Genomic DNA, 17259 nt, shown 5'->3' on the forward strand with positions numbered 1-17259 from the left:
GGCATCGTCGCACCTGAGCCCCTAAAAACTGGAAAACCAGTTTGAGGCCTTGCCACATTCCATCCAGCGAACTGCACTGCCCACTGTGCCCCGCGCTCTGTTCGATGTTCCACTGTGCGGCAGCTGCGGCAGCAAACAATTAACTTTGGCAACAAACGAGTACTGCGCCACCAGCAACACCAACAACACTAACAACACCAGCAACAATAACAATAATAAAAGCGGCGGACAAGTGCCGACGTCGACGCCGACCGAGGCAGCGACTGCGACAGAGGCAGCGACGTTGACGGCGGCTGCGCATGCGCACGTAAACAAATTCTCAACGCCGCATTTTTGTTGTACTCTTCTAATGGCTATTAATATTTTTTTAAGAATCCTGTAACATAAACTATTAAAAATATTTTCCAATTGTAAACTCGAAAAAAACAATTAATGTTTGATATGTTAGTATTTATTTAAAACTATAAAATATTATAGTATTGAAAATAAAGAGATGAAAGAAAAAAGAGGTTTGAAAAGAAAAGTTTTTTTATTGGTAAATATGTTGTATTTATTATTAAAATATATTTATTATATAATAGAAATCTAAATAAATTAGAATACCTCTAGTATTATAATTGTATCCATAACAATTAGGAAAGAAAAACATCTCCAACATGAGTAAATAAACACATTTTAAATAAATCAGCACTTAAATCGATGTCAATTGACATTTGTTAGTGTAACTAAGTCTTCGCCTTGCGAAAGTGCAGCTCTCTTGTTTTTGTTTCAGGTAATTTCTGCGGCTGCTGCTTTTTTGTGGGTTTCTTGAAAGCAAAAATTAAAAAACCACAACAACTGGCTTGAGACAGAGACGGCGAATGGGCGGCAGAAAGAGAGGGCGCTACGTGGAGAAGAAGAAGTAAAAAACAATCCCTGGCGAAACACGCCAACCCAAAGCGACTTTGTTGCTGCGGTTTTCAGTTGCCAGCGCGATTTTGAATGGGTTGTACGCGCGGCGAGTACTCGAAAATATTTCCAAACCAATAGAGATATCATATCTCGAAAATTCGAAGAAATATAAAAAGATTGTTAAAACAGAAGAGCCAGAAAGGCCGAAGAAAAAACAGTCAGCGTGCGTGTGCAATATATGGAAAATATACCCCAATAAAAAAATATCTTAAAGTGCAAAACTGTTTTTCCGAATTTTCTGATTTTTGTTTTATTTTTTTCAATGTGTGTGTGTGCTACGCTGCCAAATGAAATTTGTGTGCAATAAGCGGCGAATGCAGGCCAGCAGCAGCAACAACAACAACAGCCTCAACAACAACGGGTAAGTGCCGCTCAAATATTTCCAAACAACAAAAAAAAAACAGAGAAATACCAGGTTCAAGTGTAACCAGTTTCCAGATTCCAGCAAGAAAAAAAATCTGAAGAAACCGAAAAAAATGCCGCGGGCAGAGCGCGCCCAATATTTCAAGTTCCCCAGCCATTCAAATGTAAATCCCGACTTGTTCTTTACCCCGAAGAACATTCCCTGACAAAAATAAGAAGTTGCTACACTAATTGATCTGGCTTGACCCACTGTCGGTACAATGGGTGTCACAAAAACAGAATTCATTGGATATTTACCAAGAACAAGAATGAAGTAAAAAATATGCTCGGTTTCGCACCTGTTATTTGTGAAATTTAATACGTTATAAACATTTGGTTTATAGAGATTTTTCGGAATTTACTTAACCGATTTCATGTTACTTAATAAAAACCTATCTAAGCATTAAACATTTCTACATAAGATTGAAATTTAATCTTTCACATTTGTGAAAATAAAAATGTAAAGCTTTTAGCAAATTATTGACAATTAAATATACAAGTAATTTTTACAATTTAAATTATTTATTATTTTTATTTAATGAGAATTTATGTAATTACAAATCAGAACGTTTAATTGGACTAATAAATAGAATTCATATAAAAAATGGCCAAAAAATAAAATGTCCTGGTTTAAATGCCAATCGATTGAAAATTTAATAACGAGTTCAGAAAGGTATAACAATCCATATTTGGATCTATATTTCCATTGTTTCGGCCAAAAAACAATTTTTTGCGTGGAAAGTTCAGTTTCTGGGTTTTTGGTAAAAATAGGCATTTTTCCTTAATGTTTTCTTGCTGTAACTGTGAAGAATTCATATTTTTATTCATTTAATTAATATTTTATTTTTGCTTAACGGTTATTTTCTTGTGTTTATCTAAGCTATTTAATCTTAATAACTTAAAATCTTAAACTTCATTCACTATTCAACCAATCCAATAGTAGTTTCCAGTTGGATAATAACAATAAATAGAAAGTTCCTGTCGCAGGAAATCAAATGCCGCCAGGTGACGACACCTTCAACAGAACTCAGGGTATTCAGGGTCTCCCTTTTGTTTATGGCATTCTTCTGCCTGTTCTGTCTGCTTTTTGCGGTTTCGTGTTTATCATTATTATGATTATTGTTTTTTCTGGTTTCCCAGCTGCTTTTTTGTTGTTGTTTTATTTTTTTGTACGCTGGCAAAGCTTTTAACATTTATTCGGCATCATCTTCGGCTTAAATGTCAAGCTCGTGTGGCGGCTTACACACTCGAAAAATATGACCCTAGAATTAATTAAAGCTATTTAAAAATATTTTCAGAGGTATTAGTAGGCTTTGCAGTTTCTGAAATGTGCACTGATTTCTAAGTCAGTTTTTCTAGAAATAAAATAAAATCGAAAAAATGTTTTTGGAATATCAAATTTTGGAATTGTAGTCTTAAATTTTTGTCACTGCCTTTCTAACGCAATTCTTGTTTGCTTCTTCTTCCTTGCAGCAGCAACAGCAGCAACTGCAACAGCAACAGCAATTGCAGCAATCTACATGCGGTCGTCTAACTGTAAAGCACTTGGCAACGGTCAGCAGTCAGCAGTCGGCAGGAAAATCAGCAACAAGTGGAACGCACAGCAGCAACATCATTAGCCGGCACTCGATTGCATCAACTTGGAGCCATAAGATATAAGATATAGGCATTTGTTATCTGAAATCGGATATAGACAGCCAAATGCTGTAGAACCATGGCGGCAATCACCAGCAATGTGTCGCGAATGGAGCCAATGCGCGGTATTTCCATAATCATTGAATCGCCAGAAGTGGCAACAGCAACAGCAGCAGCAGCAGCAACAGCAACACAAGTAGCAGCAACTGCCAAGAGCAACAGCAACACTGAAATGTCGCTCAAGTCCCAGGCTGGCATGTTGCTGGCATTTGGCGACACAGCAGCAGCAGCAACCAAAGATAATTTGGAAACTAGTTACGACACAGCAGCAACATCGGCAACAGCAACAGCAACACCAGCGACCACCAAAATCTATCCACAATTGCTGCTGCGCATTGGCGGAGAAATTGCCGGTGCAGCAGCAACAGCAACAGCAACAACAGTCACACCAACAGCAGCAGCAACATCTCCGACCATAATCAGTTGCAATGGTGAAATTGCTGCCAGTCAGCCAGCAGCAACGGCAGCGGACACAGCAGCAACATTGCAACACAGCAGCAGCAGCAGCGTGAATACAGTGAAGATTCAGATCGAGAGCCAGGGTCAACCGATTACCCAGCGGATTCTGGGCAAGCAGATCAGTGTGGTGAAGCTGAACGAGGGCCTGGAGGAGATGCAGTGGACACCGGTGGCCACCAGTGGTCAGTACTCGCCGTGCGAGACGCTGGACAGTGGCACGGGCAGCGATTTGGAAGGTCACCAAGTGAGGTCACCGCAGCACTTGGAGCTCCATCTGCAGACCACGCGGCTGAAGGTCAAGGAGGGGGAGGACGACCCCCTGGTGACCCCGAACCCGAGCCCGAACCCCAAACCGACTCCCAAACCGCTTACGATTCCCATTCCCCAGCGGGCCTACAGCCTCACCGACGACAGCGAGGAGTGCGATGAGAGCAGCAACTCCTCGCTGAGCTGCGACTCCCTGCACTCCGGCGGCCTTCTGCCCACCACCCTCCTCCGGGACATCCGGCTAAGGGAGCGGGAGAGGGAGCGGGACAGGGAGGCGGGCCCCCTGGTCACCAAGATCGATGGCAGACCGCTGCAATACGAGGCGGACGGGTACTACACCTTCCACGTGCACGAGCACGAGAATTTCAGGAGCTTCGGAGCCTCCAGTTCAGCATCCTCGGCGGAGTACGAGACATCGCCGGGTTTTTCCGAGGAGCCGCAGGACGAGGACTTCGCCGGCTACCGGGATGTGCGGACCGAGGGCAAGCTCTCGGCCAACTCAACCATCAGATCCGCCAAGGGAACGGTGAGGGGCGTCAAGAATCGTGTGCGCAATGGAGTAGCCACCTTCTTGCAGCTGCAACAGCCCAATGTCAAGGTGAGTTCGTACGGAAAGTACTCAATATAAATAAGATATTCACTTGATTAACAAGAAAAGCCTCTTTAACAATCAAAAGGCCATGGAAAAGTGCACTTTGTATTCAGCGAATGGGTGCATCGAGTGAATTCATTAATTGCTGCTGAATAATTTTATACATTTCTTTGTTAAATGAAAGATATTTCAGCAATGAAAGCGATTCAATTCACTAGCAATCGTAGATACACACGAAACAAATTCCTTATACAAACGAAACTATTACTACATGAATTCTGCACTATTGAGTGACAAATTGGCATCAATAAGATGAGTACTAAAGTAATAATTTCAAAATTATTAAATTTAATAATTGGTATAACATTTATACTACTGAGAATAGAATTTATATTATTTAGTATCAAATAAATACAACTTTTAGAGAGTTTATACCTTTGATTTTCGTAAAGTTCTGAAATAAACTTCCACGAATTTCGCTGTTTTTTCTTTTAATTGGACATATAAACACTTTAGAATGTGAGTTCTCAGAAGCCTTGACAACTGCAATTAGAGTTTCAGCCAAGTATTTCAAATTGAGTATGCTTAATCTAGTGATTATGTTTATAGCAGGTGCACTTTCAAAAAGTTAATGATTATGAAAAATATAAAAAATGTTAGGCTATATAACAAACTTTTTTTAAGAAAAATATTAAACAGAATAAACATATTTGTATAGGCATTTATACATAAATATTTAGGGAACTCCTTAAGTATCCCAAATATTTTAGGTATAACTTTAAAGAGCTCTTTAATTCTCAATGTTAATAATTAAATAGTTGAATCTAAATCCCAAAATTACTAAGAAAGTTTTAAGCAAGATTAAAAAATAGTTCAAGCTCTTTGTGAACTTTTGATTGTAAACAATTTCTTTAAATATACTTTTTATTAGTTCGCCTTTAATTGGCACATGGGAAATTCCACAAAGCGTAATTGAATACCACAAAATATTCAAACTATTATGTGGCTACTTTGAATATTCCGTTTGCCCAGATGATTCACACAGACACTCATTCAATCGCATGTGGGTGTTATTCATTGAGAAAGTTTTCGGTTTCGTTATGGGTTTCTATTTTATATTTTGTGTGTGTAACTTTTTAGTATTTGTTTTTTTTTTTTTTGTATTTAACTTTTGTCTTTGGGTCGCTGACTTTTGCACACCCACACTTGGGAATAAAAAGATACAGATGCAGCCGAAACTGAAGATACAGATGCAGTCAGACGGCATTATGCAATGCCAATCTATACATATATATATATATATATTTATACAGATATATTTATATTGCATGTGAGGGCTCGTTTGTTGGCCTGTGTGAAAGTGAATCCAGACTTTTCTGTGATTCATCTCTGCGTTTTTTTCTTGTGGGCCTTCATATTTTTTTATTTCATTATGATTACTCGCTTTTTTTGAGAAATTTCTTTCTCGAAAGACAATTAACACCTGACTGCCGCTGTCTATTTGCGGAACTTGTTGTTGTCTCGATTCGCCGTTAAGTGGCTTAATATGTCACATACGCCCTTCATCTCTATATGGGCACTTCCAAAAAAAAGTCCACCAAGCCAAAAACCTTGATACTTGAATAAAACATATTTTCACATGATTTTGCCCCGATATTAGTTTCTAATTAGTTGGATACTGAGCTTTACTACACATTTGGAGTATAGTTTGATTATTTTTATGACAAACCCCACCAATATACGCAAAAATCAGTTTTTGGCTATTTTTTTGTTATTTTTTGGACCTGTCTTCTTTTGTTAATTTATCCTATAGGAATGCTAATATGTGACATTTTTCTGTACTGAATGCTTCATTCACATACTAAACTATTAAGTTAAAAGCAAAACATCCAGCAATTGAGAGATAGAGGTAAAGAAATCCGCTTTACAAAACAGTCGGAAAAAATGTCCCGAGCGACATGTCCCGAGCGAATGTGGTTGAAACGGCAAAAAAAAAAAAAACGGCAAGAATTTTTGAGTAAAACCAAAAGCATTTCACAGCGACATGTTTGAACAACATTCTAAAAAAAATCGCATTGAAATATTCCATCAGAATTCGCTAATTTCTGGTGTTGTATGAACTTCCCCGAAATCCACTTCTATTTTTGTCCCGAGCGAATACGGCAGTTTTTTACCGATATCTTAAAAACTAAAAGTGGTACAAAATCAAGATTTTTACCAAAAATAGAGCTTGGGAAGAGTGAAAAGAAAAGCCCATAATTAAAATTAAAATCCATTGTTTTACAATTTTTTTTCAACTTTAAAGGTGTGCAAATGTCCCGAGCGACATTTTGGAAGTGCCCATATGGATACAAGTCCAAATCCGAAAGAAAGAAAGCTGAAGAGCTGGCGGAAGTACGAAGCAGATAGTCAGATAGCCAGATAGTCGGCTAGATAAGTTAGATAAATGCCGGCTTAAATGGTCCGCCACTTGACTAATTGCAAGTGTCTTTTTGTCTTATTGTCTCTCTCCTACTTTTGATTTCTGTTTTCTCTTTTGGGAAAGTTCTCTTCTTTCAAAAACCAAAAAACCAAAAAGATACGAAAAAAACGAAATTAATTGACCTATTTTTTGGTGGGGGGAGCGCGTCGAATCGCAGCTTTAAGTTTTTATTGAGCCCGAATTGGCCACGCTCGCACCTCCGAAATACCCTCGATTTTTGCCCTGTCATCAGGTTGATCTAGGCTATTGAATATCGGATTTTTTTCTCCCATTTTAGACGCCCTTTTTTTGTGATTTTGCGAAATCAATTTACCAGACTGGGGGTATCGAATTAACCCTGGAAATTGGGCAATATATTTACAACAATCTAATATTCGTGTCCGATCTGATTGTCCAAGTGCCATGGCATTAGTTTTGATTTGAAGCAGCAGCTCTATAAAATTGTTATTATTATTTTTATAAAGAACATACAACCATAGTACAAGTACATTTTTTTTTAAATACCAATAAATGTATATATTAATTAAGTATGTTGCCTGATTTCATGATTAAAAAAATGTATTTAAATTATTTAATTATTTTTGTATTCCTTAACTTCGAGCTACATTTATGTTACGTTACAACTGAAACCTATATTTACTCAATCAGAGCTACTAAAAATCCAAAACAGCTTTCAACAACCTTCGCGAATTCATTTAAAATTCGATAAGTATATCATAGGGCTGTCATCTTCGATGACCCCTGAAATTCATTAATTTTTCATCCGCGATTCAATCAAAAGTTTTACTGCCTCATCAAATTAAATGTCAACTTCTTGGACGACTCACAGATTTTTTTGTCTTGTCTTGTGTTTTTTTTTTTCAGTCATTCAGTCAAATTAGCAAAGCCAACCTTGAAACCAAAATCAATATATAATTATTGCCAAAAAACGGAAAAAACGAAAGAAACCAAATTATTTGGCTTAAAACAGCTTGCATAATTTTTCAAGAAACACACAAATTATCATAATAAAGAGCGACTAATGCGTTAATTATGCAACAACAACAACAAAAATCGGATATACTGAGCAGACAGATCGAATTATATTTTATGGGCCGCAGCAGTCGATTCCTTTGGCTTTTGTTTCAGAGACGAGTTTTTATTTTTCGCGTTTGGAGTGGTGTCATTAAAATATCATTTAGCTAATTTGAGTTTAAGCACGGGCATATACGTACGTACATTCGTGTCTTAGTTTGAGCACTAATAGGTATTGCCAGAAAACGAAAGTTTATCTCTGTGTGTAATGACCTGATGACAAGCCCACTTACACACAAAAGTCCCCTTCCAAACGATTCAAATTGAATGATTTTCCCTGAAATTGCCCTTGCAATTTACAACGAAACAGAAACAAAACCCTTCAACAGGTTGCTGTGTTGGCTCAAATAAATATTACCTCAAAATTGCCGACCTGTCCTTAACACTTATCATTCACTAGCAGTTCTCCTCCTCTCGCTCATCTTTTTTAATTGCTTATAAAACATTTTTTACTGCCCCCTATAAAACAAACGAATTTTGTGCAACTAAAGAAACAAAGAGGTAATTTCGGGTCACAAATGGTAAACATAAAAAAGCTGAGAAATAATACAAAAACAGAAATGATGATTTGATGAGCTGCTGGTAAAGATTATTTTTATGACAACAATCTGAAATTTGAGCTAGGAATTTGGAATTTTGAAATATTATTTTACTCAATTTATATTTTTAAATCTTCCTTTTTTTTTAAGAAAATTGTTTTTTCTTGGGAAAAATTACTGTTAAAAGAGCTCAGAAAAAATACATAAATAAAATCTAAGCGACAGACATAATGATTTAGGATTATTTTTATGATAGCAATCTGAAATTTGAGCTTAGGAATATTGAAATATTATTTTACTCCATTTTCCCAAATATTTATATTTTTAAATCTTTTTTTTTAACTGAAAAAAATGACTGTCTACCATACGTCTTCAAACGAAAGTGAAAATGAAAACGAAGTTGTACGTGACTGAGCTGCAGATTTGTGGCATTTTTGGGCGATCTTTTGCATTGTACGAGAGTACAATAAGTAAAGATACATTTCTGGGCAAACAATTAGGCAACAAAGGCTCCAGGGGCGTTAGCTGCATTTTAATTTCAATTTGCATTCAGGGCCAAAAGAAAGCCGCGAGAGCCGACGAAATGGGCTTATTAAAATATCCAATTATTGCCAAATTGAAGCTCGTTCAGGGCATGGCATAAAAATACAAAAAAATACCAAAGACTGAAAACTGAAAACAAAAAATCCAAAAACCAAACGAAACGAAACGAAAGTGAAATGTTTCCACTCCGCTCACGTACGTGTGTGAATTTATGCAAAAAGAAAGGGGCACTGGCGGGGTGGGGAAAACATATATATCGGGCTACAGCTGGGTGTGAGAACCGACTTGCAGACAGATCGCGGCGCTACCTTAACCGCAAAAAGTCGACAGCCCCACTTCAATACCAAAAAGCAAGTGCATACACACAGAAAATACAACCATTTAATAGGGATTCAATTTCAGTGAATATAAATACAATAATTTATTTAAGAAATCGTTAAACTATATTCTAGTCGAACTTAAATTTTAAAATATTTCCTTTAAAAAACTTGCAACATTCATTTTAAAAGAAATATGTTTTCAGGCTCTTAAATAGTTTTCTTTATTTTTCCATTATTTGGGCTTTAAATATTTAAAAAAATATTTATTAAAAGAAGCCATTAAAAGTATTTATCTTGGACTTTTCATCCTTTAATAATTATAAGGGCTTTGAAATAATTTATTAAAAATGGCAATTAAATTTAGCAAAAAGTTCATATAAAAATATAAAAATATTGTGTTAGGAAACTTGTGTATATAAAATGATATATTGGCACTTTACATTTGTTTCATCTTGGCATTTGCTTTACCCATAAAAATTCATTTTTAAAAATTAATTAAAATGGGCCAATAATATTTTTTTCTAAAGTTTTTTACCGAAAAATGATATCTTATAAAATAAAATAAAAATATCGAACGATCTTCATTATTTTCCCATACGTTTCGTACATATAAGAAACCCAATGGGCAGTCAAAATTCATTCCCATGATTATGTGGCGCTGACCGGAGAAATGGAATAAAAATAAAAATAAATATCCATCGATTGGCGTCGAGAAACGCACTTTCTGGCCGTCCGAAAGTCTGAAACAAAGGGTTATGTAACGCAGTGTGACGTATTAATTGAGTTTTTTTTTTGGTGGGCATATGGGCACATGGGCATAACTTTCGGGGCTCCTTGGACTTGAGGCCCCAGACCAAGATCAAAAGCTAGCGATTGCCAAAACCAAAAACCCCTCCTTGGCCGAACAACTGACCTGCTTTCTCTTTTGCAGCTCTTAAAAAACTGAAAACGGCTGAAGATGCTGATTTTTCAGTGCTTTTTGAGTGTTTTGGGTTCTGCAGAAGATGGCCAGATATTTGAGTTGTCATTTGGCCTGCGGTTCACAGTTCACAGCCTTGTTTGCATTCACATCTATAGTCGTGTTCTTTTTTTCCAGTATTCAGTGTATTTAATTTCAGACTTTTAAGTTATTTGGCCTGCGGTTCGCAGCCTCATTCATATTCATGCCCATCTCGTTGCTTATCTTTGTTTTTATTCTCATGAACATGTTCATTACATTCGATGGCTTTGAACTCTCGTCGGAGGAGCGACAAATGAGGCTTAATGGCAAATGGCAACTATTAATGTACCAGTTTACCAGCTTTACATTTGTTTACGTCTCTGACGAGCCGCGCGGCGTTATGTTTGGTTATTATATGCCATATATTAAATAACCGCCACCTGAGGCGATTTTGCGACTGGGATCCATTGGTGGCCACCTGATAAAGTGGATGGGGACTGGGCGACTGGGGATTCGACTCGGGCTTGCAGCTTATGCAAGTGCAATGCGCCGATGCAAGTCGAAACATATGCGAGTAGTCGACGCAAATGATACCCCTTGGTAGGTTTTGGGTGGTTTTTTCTTTTCTATTTTTCCTGAATTTAAAAAATACAGTTCCAGTAAAATTAAGAACTTAAGTTTTAAAACTAAAAATTAAGTTTTTAATTTTACTGCAATATAACTTGTGTTTTTAGTTTTAGCGAAATGTATCTGATTTTTACAAAATACAAATAATATTTTAAATACCTTTTTTTTTGCCTAGTTTGTATGTATATAATTTGAAATAATCAACGAATAAAGGTAAAAAACGAATAACCTTTTTAATATTATCAAAACTTTTAATTAGGCTGTAAAACCTATTTATTTATTTACAAATTACTTGGTATTTCCATATTTATTTATCTTTATTTTACATCCCCACTTTTTTCACCATCCTTTCCCTCTAAAAATTTCAAAACTTATCGATGTCGTTAATGAAATAAATAGCTTTCATTTGATTTTAATTACACACTCTTGTTGGTTAATGCAAACTAATTCCCTTGTGTGTGCGAAAAGCTTGAAAGGCGAGAGACACAATTAATTTGATACCATTTCTCAAGCCCAGATCACATTTCACCATCATAACTCTCCGGATAGTTGGTTGCCAGATGTCCTGCTCTATTAATTTATGTTTCTTATAACAATAAATCATGGCAAAATTTGACAACTCACTGAGGCAACGAGTCGCCTCGGGAAATTCGATCGAGTTTAAGGTATCGACTGTCTTCGCCGATGGAAATCTAGTTAATCAGGCTGACTAACGGAAGAGCCCCCGTAATCCCCTAGCCCCCAAAAACAAGTCCGCCGAATCGAGGAAAAATATTTCACATTTCGCATTGTGCAAAGTTTTCACTTCGGACATTCATTTGCCATTTACACAAATTGGCTATGCGTAATTTTCAATTGGATCCGTTGTGATTGCCGTATATCATGAGTGTGTGCTATGGATGGATAATAATGGATGGCACTGAGAGAACCCGAACCCGTCTGAGAGAATGCTCTGTTCCCGGCCTTAAGTGGGATGCGATCCGCTAATGAGACTGGCAAACTGGCTCGGTTTCGTTTAACAAGTATTTTTCGCTTGGCAATTAGCGGGCAATTTGTAACCACAACTCCTCCTCCTCCGTGTGGCCTAAGTGTTTCGGCCAAGGCTGTTACCATTTTCTCACTCCGTGGGGGGAAGGTTAAAAACAAAGGCAGATGGAGCTTTGGAGCAGATGGAGCAAGGCGAAGATGCCCTCGATTGCACTATGGGGAAAAAGTCCGTTTTTTTGGCATAAACGCAAAAAATAAAAGTTACTAATTTAAAAAACAAATATTTTATTTTAATAGTAAAACGGTTAAACTTATTAGAACAATTTAAAAAAAAATTTTACGTGCCACCGATAATTTGTTGTAGCCTATCAAAGTCTATCGATTAACGTGCTCATCTCTAAGAAAAAAGCGCGCTAATTTTACTCCAAAGTTTCCCATCGTCGTGCAAAGTGTTCAGAGGGCGAAAAAATAAACAAAAATATGGAAAATTTACGTCAAGGTATGCTTAAATACTTCTCAAAACAAATTGTGTTGTAACTGTTTGCATTGTCCTGTTGTTTAATGTCTTGTGTATGTCTCTTTTAGCCTAAAACTAACAAAAGTTATTGTGTTCTGTTAAGCTTTAGTTAAGAATCTACGCCGATCGACGCAAGGTTGTAATATAAATGTATTAACAAAATGATAAAGAAACAGGTGTTATCATTGCTTTTTGCCCGTTTTTGCCCCTTTTTCAATAAATCACTGTTTAGCTGCATATGAATTCCGATGTTACAAACGATATTGAAAGTACGGAGGAAGACGAAGATGGTGAAATCAATTTCTTTGATTTGGATAGTGTTTATTTGGAAGCAGAACCTGAAGAAGAATGATTGAAGTTGGTGTCTAGGTATGGCAAACCCAATTTTTTAACTTTCTTGCTTGTTTCAGAGAGTTTCGATGGAGAATAATTAAATTTTATTTTATTAATATTATATCTTACATAAGTTATCTATATAAAAATGTTTTTTATTAATAAAAAAAATATTCTTACAAATTTTTAGGGGGTTGACCATAATGGGGAGGTGGTGGGTGGGTGGCTGTGGGTGGTGTTTTTACAACCGTAAGGTTTTTTCAAAAAATGGAAAAAACCGAAATTCTATTTGTGCATAAGAAGTATATATTATAATTTTCAAGGCCCTATCTTTAAAACTAGAGTTTATGCCAAAAATACGGAATTTTTCCCCATAGTGGATTGTTGAGTTGGCCAAGCTACAAGTTGGCTTAGTGTAACAAACATCTCATTTCGGGGTGTGAATCAGCGATCGAGTGCCAGATATCACACACACAGCTGGGGTCAAGACAATAGTCGCATTTGCATATTTGCAAACATAAGTCTAGCTCCTACTAGCTAGATTAAAAAATACTTTATTGGGATTACAAATTTACAAATATTTTCATTCGGATTATTTACGGTATTTTATACAGATTTAATTTTTAAAAATTAAACAAATATTAGGACAATTGTAGAAAAGAATCTATTTTTATTATTATTTCCATTTTAAGCGTTTCTTCTCGATTAGTTATATGTTAAATAATAAATTATAATATTTATAAGTATTATAAATACAAAATAAAATCTTCCAACTATATATAATACCCTAAATATTCTTACTTTTATAAAAAACCTTAAGATCTTTCTAAAAATAAGTTGCTCCCCCATTTAATTGCAGAACTACATGGAAAAGGACTTGGGCAAGGTGGTCCTGTACACCACCAGCATGGGAATCATCAGGGAAACGTATGCCAAGTGCGCCAATGTCAAGCAGATTCTGCGCACCCTGCTCATTAAGTTCGAGGAGCGCGATGTCTTCATGAGCGTGGAGTATCAGCAGGAGATGCGGGAACGGATGCACAATGAGACCATCCGGGTGCCACAGCTCTTCGTCGAGGGCCAGCATATCGGGGTAAAATATTGAAAGGAGTAATAATTTGATACAGAAGATAATGAAAAATTAATTAATACACAGGATGCCGACACTGTGGAGCGACTGAATGAGAGTGGCGAACTGCGACAGCTGCTGAAACCGTACAAAGTAAATATTTTAATTCGATACACAGTACTTTGCGAATTTTAAAAATATGTTTGTTTGCTTTAAACTCTATTAAAGTAAATTTCAATCGTTAAACTTATAAATATAAGACATTATAAAAATGTTATAAATATTTTTGTGTGCCTATTGTCTCTATTCCAATACAAAAAAAAGTTGATATATTTGTTGGTAAATATTTTAATTTACATAAGTATGTACCCCATTTCGGCATTCATTTAAATTTATTAAGCAAAATATTTCATTTTATTTTCGCTCCAAAGAAAACTTAATTAATCGATTGTTTGTTACTGTTTTACAGTCGATCGCTACTGCGTATACGTGCCAGACATGCGGCGGATATCGCCTGCTGCCGTGTCCTTCGTGCAGCGGATCCAAGAAGTCGGTGCACCGCAATCACTTCACGGCGGAGTTCGTGGCCCTGAAGTGCATGAATTGCGACGAAGTCGGGCTGGTCAAGTGCCCCAACTGCTGAGGAAAACGGGCCCACCACACCACCCCCGATTTTTCTATCTGTAGTGCTTTTTTTTGTATCTATATCGAAGAGATTTTTTTTTGCGCAATTCTTGTAGTCGCTTATTATTAACAGTTGTGATATTTGAGAGCAGTTTGAGCCGGAAACGAGTGGCCGAAGCGAAACGAAACGAAAGGGAACGAAACGGAAATGAAACACACACACACACACAAACACAAAAGGAAAAACCTAATCATATGTGAATTGATGAGATAACGAATAAAAAATAAACTACATTTTAAGAGTTCAACTTTTGTGGGTTTTTAAAGCATGCTTTTGGGCGAACACTGTTCGCTAATACTATTAGCAACAAATATTTTTTCACCTGTTGGTTTTCTAAAAATGTGATGCATATTTTCGGGCTTTTAATTATTTTGTCAGACAAAAGAGCTGAAGTTTTCAAACACCACTTAAACTGATTACTCCAGCAAATATTTCTGTACATTATCAGAATTATCTAGCATTTTAGATGAAATTATTTAATGATAATTCCATTTAAATACATATATTGGAAAATTCCAGAGCTCTTTAGAGATAAATAAATAATGCAGTATCTGCTAATTGAAAACTATTATGTTAAAGGTTTTTTAAGCTATTTATATGTGATTAAACTTATTTCAGATTAACAACCTAGCTCAGAGTATTTGAAAATAAAAACATTCAAAATAACTATTTTTAGTTTGCATAACATATAATACATAATATACTCTGTTTGGTAATAGTTATAACAAAAATCTAAATTTTTCAGAGACAGTATATTATAAATTGCAAATGTATTTCCTAACCCTTAAAGTATGCAACACATTACAAGACAAAAAGGGGAAGTCCCTCGCAGAAGAGAAGCAAACTCAATGTGACTGCCACAAGTAAAAGTATCAACACTATTAAATATCTAATAACTTGTAGATTTTGTTAGGAATGTATAAATATTATTAAAAAATAATAATAGTTTAGCTAAAAGAACAATTGTTTTGTTTTCACTCTACGAGGAATTTTTTTTAGTCTAAATTAAAATTGTATTCGATCAATTTTTTATACACAGAGTTGATTTTTTACCTTTTAATGACTTTTCATAGCCCATAAAATTGATCCAGATATTATTTTAAAAAAGGGTTATATTTTCCTCGATCACCTGACTCTTGCTCTTCAGCTCAGTCGTTTCTGTTGTGTTTCTAGTGTCGTAATAGTTTCAGTCATTATATTTCGTACCAAATTCGTTGTGTATGTTTTCTTTTCCGTCCTCGATTACTGCAAGAAATTCCAGGATTTGATGGGATCGCACCTGGAGGTGTTCTACCAGCCGGGTGATCAGGCCGAGGATTTCCAATCCCAGGCCGAAGATCTCCAGCTGGAAGATGCGGAGACGCAGCGCGGCAGTGGTGGATCGAATCGTCACGCCGAGGAGCGCTCCTGCTGGATTTGCTTCGCCGGCGAGGAGGACAACCGGCGGGCCAAGTGGGTGCAGCCTTGCCGCTGCCGGGGGGCCACCAAGTGGGTGCACCAGAGCTGCCTGTACCGGTGGATCGACGAGAAGCAGCGCGGCAACCACCGGCGCTCGGTGAGCTGCGCCCAATGCCAGACGGAGTACATCATCGTCTTTCCGCGGATGAATCTCCTGGCCGGTGCACTGGAGTTCCTGGACCTGGCGGTGCGCAGGACGTGTCCCTATGTGGCGGCCGGTATGTTCATGTGCTGTGTCTACTGGACGGCCATCACGTATGGCGCCATTACCGTCATCCAGGTGCTGGGCCAGAAACGCGGCCTGGAGCTCATGGAGAACGAGGTCTTTCTGCTGGTGGGCCTGCCCTTCATTCCGGTGGGTTTGGTCCTCTCGCGCCTCGTTCGCTGGGAGGATGCCGTCCTGAAGGCGATGCGCAGCCGGTACAACATCCTGCGCAAGCTGCCCTTCTTCCACTGGGCCGGGGAACCGGAACTGGGGGGTGGGAGTGGACTCAGCGACAGTTCGAGCAGCCTGCCACCCCTCCAAAATTCGCCGGCCATGACCGAACCCCTCTACATCTCGCGGCTCTTCTGCGGCGCCGTCTTCCTGCCCACCGTGGCCACGGCGATGGGTAATGTGTTCTTCGCCAGCCTCGACGATCCCCTGCAGCGCACCCTCCTGGGTGGATTTACGTACATCGGGGTGAAGGGTCTGCTGAAGATCTATCTGCGGCAGAAGCTCTATGTCCGCCGGCGGCGCCGTCGCATTGTGAACTATACGGATGAGAATGTGAGGATTTATATGGGTGGCCAGATTCGGGAGGCACCGCCCCAGGGTGCCCAGAATCCCCAGAATTTCCAGAATCCTAATGCCAGGCAATTTGCCGGGAACGATGAGCACTACGAGGACAGCTCCAGTGCGGTCACCACGGACTCCGAGGGTGGTGACCCCGACAGGGAGCACATTCAGGGCGTACTGCACACGGCAGATCCACCACTGGATTAGTCATATATGTATCATTGAAAATAGATTGCAATCCGTGAACCAGAGAATTGTATACCTTAACCAGAGGTAATATAATAAAATAATAAAAGCGGCTAGAGATATGTATAAATACTTTCATCTGGGAAAGCTTTTATAAATAAGAATTTGAAAAAAAGGGTTAGTATCGATAGCGAACCAATGATAATATCAATGGTTTAAAAAATTAAGAATATATGTATCAGGTAAATAATTTATTTTTGCATGCGACTTTTAGGATATTTGTAAATCGATATTCAATGACATATTTTTAATTGTTCTTGGCTTTAGTATTTTGTTGTCAATTTTTGCTAAATTC

General features: G+C 37.6%; 2 protein-coding genes across 2 annotated transcripts; both read left to right on the plus strand.

Moving 5' to 3' along the window:
- The first annotated feature begins 967 nt into the window (after positions 1 to 967).
- On the plus strand, positions 968 to 14727 carry LOC108059398 (glutaredoxin domain-containing cysteine-rich protein CG12206). The gene is made up of 5 exons (XM_017144645.3): positions 968 to 1312; positions 2827 to 4372; positions 13588 to 13821; positions 13885 to 13950; positions 14267 to 14727. The coding sequence occupies exons 2-5, from the start codon at positions 3068 to 3070 to the stop codon at positions 14438 to 14440; spliced, it is 1779 nt and encodes a 592-aa protein (XP_017000134.2). The 5' UTR covers positions 968 to 1312; positions 2827 to 3067; the 3' UTR covers positions 14441 to 14727.
- An 897-nt stretch (positions 14728 to 15624) lies between these two features.
- Positions 15625 to 17017, plus strand: LOC108059383 (E3 ubiquitin-protein ligase MARCHF5). Its single transcript, XM_017144615.3, has one exon. It carries the CDS (start codon positions 15750 to 15752, stop codon positions 16923 to 16925), a length of 1176 nt encoding a protein of 391 aa, XP_017000104.2. The 5' UTR covers positions 15625 to 15749; the 3' UTR covers positions 16926 to 17017.
- The last annotated feature ends 242 nt before the right edge of the window (positions 17018 to 17259 follow it).

This window comes from Drosophila takahashii, chromosome X (assembly GCF_030179915.1).
Source record: "Drosophila takahashii strain IR98-3 E-12201 chromosome X, DtakHiC1v2, whole genome shotgun sequence".
NCBI classification, from domain to species: domain Eukaryota; kingdom Metazoa; phylum Arthropoda; class Insecta; order Diptera; family Drosophilidae; genus Drosophila; species Drosophila takahashii.